This window comes from Bombyx mori, chromosome 21, assembly GCF_030269925.1.
Source record: "Bombyx mori chromosome 21, ASM3026992v2".
Taxonomy (NCBI): Eukaryota; Metazoa; Arthropoda; class Insecta; order Lepidoptera; family Bombycidae; genus Bombyx; species Bombyx mori.
In genome coordinates this window covers 1589680-1598544 of record NC_085127.1, presented here as the reverse complement: position 1 = coordinate 1598544, position 8865 = coordinate 1589680, and the positions used below count along the sequence as shown (strand labels likewise).

At 35.0% G+C, this 8865-nt stretch overlaps 1 protein-coding gene across 2 annotated transcripts in view; it reads left to right on the top strand.

Annotated features, from left to right (window-relative positions):
• Positions 1 to 422: 422 nt before the first annotated feature.
• LOC101737814 (bumetanide-sensitive sodium-(potassium)-chloride cotransporter) overlaps positions 423 to 8865 on the top strand; it is a 51935-nt gene continuing 43492 nt past the window's right edge. Inside the window, exon 1 of one of the 2 annotated variants that reach the window (XM_062674608.1) lies at positions 423 to 996. In XM_062674608.1, coding sequence (XP_062530592.1) covers positions 913 to 996 — 84 coding nt within the window. In that variant the 5' untranslated portion in view covers positions 423 to 912. Of the gene's footprint in view, positions 1288 to 8865 lie in introns of both variants that reach the window. The other variant, XM_012689778.4, reaches the window with a different exon arrangement.

Genomic DNA, 8865 nt, shown 5'->3' with positions numbered 1-8865 from the left:
TTAAAATCGTATAAATTAACAATCAATTGGTTTTTTATCTTTGAGCCTTTTAAAAACGTAAAACACAATTTTGTATCATGACATTTTATCCCTCAATCTGACAGCCTGTCTTTTTTCTTAGGGATGTCTCCCGTTGCTAGTCTGTGTGTGAAAAAACCATTCACCACAAGCCCCCTGAAAAAGATTCAGTAAATATTACCATTATACTAAAATTTTATTTCATCTCGCTTCATTTCATTTCATCCCAATTAATTAAAGTCTCAAATTAATTAATTTCATCTCATTTCAATTCATATCATTTTCCATATCTTCAGAATAAAAGAATAAAATAAAACTTTAGAGACATAAACCGCTTAAAGGTTTAATTACCAGGCCTTAAAATGGTAAAAAAATATTGTAAAACTTGGGAAAGAATATCAGGCAGCTTATAAAATCAAAACATTAGAGCACCGAATATGTATATCGATTGATTTTTTAACGTGTTTATTACAAAACGGGAAAATCCACAAATACGAAATTTAATAAGAACTAATTTTCATAGCTCGTTATATGCGTTGTTGGAATAAGGCAATTTTCCTACCTCTACAAGTCTGATTGTGTGCTGTTAAACGTCATGTCCGCATGTCAATCACAATATGTCATGTACCGTAGTGTTTTTAAACATGTTTTATACCTAGTACCGTACTTACTCTTTGTCAATCACTAGGTTACCGTGGCAGCAGACGCGCGCTCTATTTGAATTTTATTAACTACATTTTTATAAATATTAAAGGAAACCTCTACTTATTTAACATGTAAAACATCTGTAAATATTTTGAATATCTGTTAAATTTTTTCGGACTAGTTTTTTTTTTCAAAATTAAATAGTTATGTGTTTAAAATCTGCAAGAAATAAAATATAAGATCGTGAAAATGGGTTCCTCGCAGAAAGATATTGAATTGAGTCCGGTTCGAGGTGAAGCAAAGTCCCTGCCCGCAGATAAGCTGAACACCCAGGTACACGATGAAGAAGATGTGATAATTGGTAGATTTCGAAAGATAAGCTCAGCCAAGTCTATGGCAGCAACAAACGGGAATATTCAGTATCCCTCAGAGAGTCCTTTGCGATCTGATGATGTTGAGGCAGGACTACATTTTAATACTAAAGAGCCGTGTGAGAAGAACAAATTGCTTGATTCTGCGAACCTAGAGTTGGTGTCTCCTAAATGTTCATTAACGAAAAGTAGTTTTAGAGATGTGGAGAAACCTTCGCGGTTTAAAGATCAGCCGTCGGCTACTCGATTTCAGGTAAGTTTATCAAGTATTAATGCTGGTTGACTCATGGCACATTCTGTGAACTAAAATTATTTAATGTAGATTAGAAATTTAATTATAAATATAAATTTTATTATAATTTTATAATGAATTATAAAATATTTCATTTGAATTAATTTTATTAATATTGTTTATTTATTTATACTGATTATAGTGATTACATCTAATTTAGTATTAAAATGCATAAAAATTAATGCATTAATGCATAAAAATAATTTTATTTTACTTTCAATTTATCTTGATCAAATTGTGTCATATCGACTATTTTTCTTTCACATTTCAATAACCTGGATTCAATGATAAGCTAATAGTATAAGTTGCCATGCATGTACTATGTTTTACTCTTCATATTTATGAGACTCTGTTTCTGTTCCTTCTCTTGCTTTAACGGTAGGCCGTAGCTTGGCTCTACTCCTGGCATTGCTGAAGTCCATGGTCGACGGTAACCGCACACCATCAGGTGGGCCATACGCTGTCTACTAGGGCAATAAATAAAAATGGAGCATGTTGTAGTCTCATGCATCTTATGATTATTTGTCCTTAACTCTTGGAATTTATGATATTACTGCAGTACTTTCCACAGTAGAGTGTAATGTAGTCAGTACACTCTACATGGTAAAGGTTCTGATAAGTTTTTTCAAAAAGTAATGTGCGATCATTAGTATTCTGGTTCTATCAAAATTCCTAATTCAGTTGAGTTCACAGTAATGCCTATATTGTTTTATGAAGCATAAATGCATTTTATCCTGTAATGAATTTTTTTTAGAACTATTAAAATGACCACTCTATTTAAATAAATACACAAAAATCTATTTTAATAGCAGCTATGGAAAATAATCAATCCTTCCTTCCTTATATATAACTATATTATTTATATCATTGTGGAATTGTTTCTATTCTATTACTAAAAATAATATTAAAAAAGAAACTGTTAATCAGCTAAATATCACCAGTGCTTTAAATTAATAAAAATTTCATAATTTAATTATAGTAAATATTGTTATGTAAAAATTCCTCATAAAGACCCTAAGGTGAAATGAACCTTTGTTGCCCAAAAACTGGAGGAATCCCATCATTGCAATGAGATTGTCATCAAAACTTGTTTATTTGTAAAGGATCTTGAAAAACGCACCACAGAAAAAGATTAATGAAGACACAGAGATTGACATTCGATGCTCTCACATAAGATTCTCGAAAAATCGATGATTCGGTACTCTGATATCGTAACTTATAAATAGTTATATAAGTTAATCAAGCTGAAAGTTATTTTTACCAGTTTGAAACAAAGCAATCATGTTTAACTTTGCGCTTTAAAAAAAAAGTACAGCCATTTGATTTCGATATACATAAATTCGAGAATCCTTATTAAACTTATTATAAACTTATATAACTTATTAAACTGTTATTTGTGAAGAAAAACACGATCAAAATCCTGTAGCGTTTAGGAATAACAATCATCGCGCAACGTCGTACGTTGATAGTACTGAGAAAAAACCTTCCCTGGATTGCAAATAACAACTTCTCAAAGTTTCATAATAATCTAATGAATATCCCAAGAACGCACAGAAGACAAACATACAAACATTATACTTTATATTTGTATGGTGTCGCGTAGATGTTATTTCAAGCCGAAAACCGTAGACATTGTTCAATTGAAATAATCGATTTGTAGATATATAGATAGAGCTAGATATATAAGAAGAATTAGAGCAACAGCGACATGATAGGTTGAAGATTCCATTTGCATTAGAATCAAAATACATGATACTTTCGTGCCAGAAATAGGGATGAGTCCGGTCAGAGAACACTGTTCCTGCCAGTAAAACCTTACCAACAATGCGAAAATGACGTATTGTTTTAATTGTTCTACATAATTGTAGTATTTTCATTGTCGAATACAAAAAGAGGATAAATAGATAAAATCTCGTGTCTACACGTGTAGCGGATTTAACCATTGACGGCCTCCACAAAAGCTTTTGTCTTGAAAATGTGCGTCAAATACTTCGCAGTTACTATTTGCATTTTATTATTGTTACCGATGTTTCGTATACTTTCGTGGTTTTACGGACGGCTAAGGCTGTTATTCATCGACATCGACGTGGTGGTAGGACATCTTGTGAGTCCGCGCGGGTAGGTACCACCACCTTGCCTATTTCTGCCGCGAAGCAGTAATGCATTTCGGTTTGAAGGGTGGGGCAGCCGTTGTAGCTATACTTGAGACCTTGGAACTTTTATGTCAAGGTGGATAGCGCATTTACGTTGTAGATGTCTATGGGCTCCAGTAACCACTTAACACCAGCCCAGGTGAGCTGTGAGCTCGTCCACACATCTAAGCAATAAAAAAAAGGCTATGTCCCGCCTTGTTCATCGTTAAACCGTAATATCAGTTTTAATTAAGCCTATGAACTTATACCTCGTGAAAACCAAAGAAAATACCACTTTACATTTAATATTTTATTTCAAAACTGTAATTCCAGTACGTAAAATTTGTATTTGTCTTTCATTATCATCGCCTGTTTAATCGTAAGTGGTCAAAATACCCCATTCTGTTACGTGTAAAAAGATGTACGAAGTAATTGACACTTTCTGTAAAGAAGTCACCGAACCCAATGTAGCAGCGCCCTTAGCAGCGTTTAAGTTTTGATCTGTAGGGTGACCTTCATGTGTGTCTTGCATCTAAGAATTCCTCTTTATCTTTGTCAAGTAACCGCCACTATTCGAAATTATATCGCTAAAGATGTGTCCCCAAGACAGACACGTTAGTGGACGCTATCAATGCAGAACAAGAACCCTTTATTTCCTTGTGCCCTAGAAAGCAGTCACGTAATCTACTTATCTAATTTATTGTTACATATCAAATACGCTCGAAGTTTAATAAACTGATGTGATGTGTTTTGAGATTTTGAGAATCAGTCGAACCCCCTCTTAATATGAAAGTCTATTTTCGTCGTTTATTGGGAAATCAAACGAATGTATTTCGTTCGCGCGTTCGGTGTAATATTGTGTCCATTGGGACGGAATAACCCATAGACACAGCAGTTTCTCACCGGATCTTCTCAGTGGGTCGCGTTTCTGATCCGGTGGTAGATTCACGAAGCACTGCTCTTGCTAGGGCCAGTGTTAGCAAACTCCCAGTTTGAGTGCCCGTGAGCTCATCTATACGTTAGGGCGAAGCTGAACTCTAAAGGCTATCAGCATCGGTAGGAAAAAAGGACGGAAACAATAACTCTTTACGAGCCAAAAAACAAAAAAAAAATTATTATAAAAGTTATATCTCAAGGGCCATGTGGTTGTAAAATAGTAGACCGCACGTGTGTTTACCACAATTGCTGCATATTGATGCGTTTCACTCAATATCGCCATAATGCTATGAAGGTTTTCACTTCACCTCACAGGAAGAGTGGCGAAATCCACGACTTGACGTATCGGTTCCTCTAACCACTTTGGCCAGTGGACTGATTGTGGTGAGCTCATCTACCCATGTGTAATTTTCTAAGCTAAAATTATAAACAGAAAATTTAATTTTGATATTCGGATTTAAACGTATATCAAGGATTTAAATATCTATTATATTTTTGCCGTAAAAGTACAAAATAGTATTTTTTATCCATTTTGTTAATAGTTTCGTTAATCGAATGCTATCAAATTAAGTAAAGGGCTTGATCTTTAAACTGGACTCGTTAGGTCTAGGTCATAGATGATTCCTTGGAAGAACCAATAAATCATAATGGAATCAAATTGGATAAAGACGCGAGCGTCGGCAGGCTTCCTATAACCTCGCTCGGCGGTCTTACGGCCCCCCGACGTTACGAGTGGACGTCGTTCCTAGACAACAACCACATCGTTGCGAAATCGCTTCTGTTGCCAAGAAGACTTGCGCGTTTTGAAGTGTATCTTCGGGCTCGCGGTAGCGTTAAGATAATTTAATTCGGTAGAGTAAACCCATATGGTGATATGGAAAAATGGCGCATGAAAAACTGCCATAGCAAAAAGATCGATGACCACCTTTGTAATGTGGGTGTGGCGGAGGATGCTTCGAATACCATGGGCTATTATGAGTACCAACGGTTCCATTTTAATAGAGCTAAACATCAAAAAAAGGCTCTCTGCCCTGGGTGGATGCTACAATGTGGCAGGACGTGTTATGAGTTTTTTCGGACGCATCATGCGGTCTCCCAGACATGAATTAGAGAAGCTCATATTTTTGGGTCAGACGAAGAGGAAGCATGCCGTGGGCAGAACACCAGCCAGATGGTCAGATCTGGTTAAGAAAGCGGGTGGTGGTAGTCTATACCATGCGGTCTACCCCACCCATGACAGAATACTATGGAGGAAAGTCACATGTGGTCGCGATCATCAGCAGTGAGGGAACGATGAAGAAGAAACTCATAGTTTTCCTGATACGTCGGTATAATGCGAAGCGTGAGCATCCGGGAACACACCGTCTATACTGCTTCTGGGTCTTGAGAAAGTATGATCGTGTGTTTAGAGGATTCTTTTCGCGTTCGTATATGAAATAAAATTTTCTTGATTGTAATAAAACGGATTGTTGGCGTGCGTAATAAAATACAAAATAAAAAAAATGACAGCGCTTAAGGCAGCCACGAAACGAATACCCATCTTCCGCCTTGAGAAGATAAAGAATAACGATAAAAGGGAAATCATTTAATTGAAGTAGGTTGAATACGTTAGACCAGTCACAATAGATCCATAATATGGTGAATAGTGACTAATAGGTTTATGGTCCCACCGCTCCTGGCTATTATTAATAAAATTTTACATTACATAATGTTACGAATATAATTTAATAAAATATAACTTGATATGGAGCGCACTTCTTAAACGCATCGATGTAACTTCACGTAAGAATTTAAAGGCACATAAAATTATATAAGGACGCGTTGAGGGCACGTCCATTACATTACTTTTACTTTTGTTTGATTTAAATAAGGTTTGACAGAAGAGAGGACTTTTAAACCGCACACAAATATAGTTTATTTATTTCAAAGTCAAAGTCAAAGAATTTTATTCAACGTGTTGGACGCATAGACCTATATAGTAGGGACACGACATATTGTTCTATACGTACAATTGCTTATATAAATAGCACCCATTTTGAAGGCACATACATAAACATATATCTATCTCGTTCTTACTCAGCACTTTAACTCGCAGGAAAACAATATAACAGTATTTCAGTGCGTACATAAAATGAAACATGAATATACGTAAATATCTCCGTCTCCGTCTAATGAGGCTGAAAATCCGCCATGGTTAGCGCGCCAAATGTCATTGTCACGTCAGTTCGGCCGTCTGTTTTGGGTTGTACATTATTTATTGACTTTGATATCGATTTAATATGATTGATTATATAAAATTTCATAATTTATCATGCTTAAAACATACAAAAATAATAATTAAAACGTATTTTATAGGATCTCAAGAAAGTCGATATCCTAAAACTATTATCTATATGTATTTAAATTCATTATGGAGCCCTCATCCGAAAAATCCATTTTTCGGTCGGAATCTATTGATCATGACACTAATCATAAATACCACTTTAAAATATGTCATCAAAACATATTTAGACATTCTGTTTAGATATTTCGGGAAAAAGGCTACCGACAAAATCTCTTCGGAACTATTTAAATAAAATAGTTTTATTCCGCAGTGAGTAAAACACTATTGTAAATTTGTTAAATATTTAATAATTAAGTGATTTTAGAGAGGAAGTCACAAGGAATGACGTTTGTAATTAATGAATAAATGTTCTGTAGGTGTTTTTTTTTTCACGCGGTCCCTTGATAAGTTTAAAATTTTAATCACTCTCAAGCGAAAGTGATTCAAATGGTGTGGCGCACCTTCCTTGGGCTGCGCTGCGGTAGTATGTTACGGACTTTAGAGTCAGCAAAACAATTAAAATAGATTGTAATAGTCTAAGAAAAACACGTACTCAAAATACGATAACATTTAGCATGCTAGAAATGGGCTGATGGCTTTGAACTACGCCATATCTTTATGTTTTGCGACAAACGACAACTTTATAAAATCAGTGTAGCAACTTTTAAAAATCATCATATCGTTTACTTGGCAAATTCGAAGGACGAACTTGTCTTAGATTTCACCCATCTAATTCATATCATATTTGCACATAACAATATACCTACTTACTTCCCATTAAAGTATAAATTCTACAAATAAATAATACTCAACAATATTTAAAATAAAATGAGCCAAGAACGTTTATCGATAAAACCTGATAACATTGAAATCTTTTGTACAGCACTAAAGCCGCCATGTTTTGTGGCCAGATGACGTCACAGTGGCACGAAATTTTGGTTGACGTTTCATTTCCATAGGTTTCCTACTTCATTGGTTGGACGTCAAAAACAACTACCGCCAATTCACAAAAATCTAGTAATCATTGACTTTATAGTAAGCTTTATTGCACAGATCTTCTTTAATAGTTTTCTTAAATCTATGTATATGTAGGTTCTGAACATCTTGTGGGATTTTGTTGTACAGGTGCACAGACAAACACCCGTATGAATTTCGTATCTTATGTAACCTACTCATCGGCACAGCTTGCTGTTGTTCCTAGTATTCTATTATGTAAGTCAGACTTTTTAGGAAACTCCTTAATATACGATATATCCTCGATATCCTCAATATACGAACGTACATCAAATTTTCAAAAATTTGCTCGCCTTATATTTATTACCGTTAAACGTGGTTTGAGCTGGCGTGGATAGGTATCCCCATTCTGCCTAATTTGCCGCGAAGCGCTAATGCGTTCCACTTTCAAGGGTTATTCAGCTGATAACTACTCGATAGGGACTTCGACCTCAATGCAGGTGGCGGCTTTTACGTAGTGATATCACGGCTATCACGTAAAACTAGACGGGCTGGAAGATAGTTCATCTGTCTATGCAATAAGGTCAATAAAAAGGCAATGGGTAACGTGAATTGGATCTTAGAGCTGCATCTTCCCATTCATAGTAAGCTGAAGAAGGTTCTCAAATATATTTTTTTAGCACAATAAATTAGGAAGCTGATAGTAAGTTAGTATTTACTGCTAGAAAGAAGCATTAGCAGGAAATTCTCAACGCTATTTTGTTTCAGGAAACACAATGGGCAGTCAGTAACAAAAAATAAGATCCCCGATATAATAGTTTAATACATGCATACAGTCTCGTCTACTTTATTGCTTTAAAAATATTCGAGATTTTTATAGTATGCAAACTGTTTATAAATGTGTTTATAAACATACCAAATAAAAACGATATTAAATCGAATGTTTTCAATTACGACGACTTTGATGATATACATAAAATACATAAAAAATATGTAATTTTAATTCGTGGCGAATTATTCGCTTTTAAACCGGCGTTGGTTCTTTACGTCACGAATGTATATTTTGGAAGTCGGCCATAATGTATATAGTGATGTGCGTAAATCAGGTATCAACAACAAATCTTCTTTACGCGATGCTAGGAACGCAAAACGTTTATCCGATGATAGATTTATGTTGAATTTTATCCTAGATCT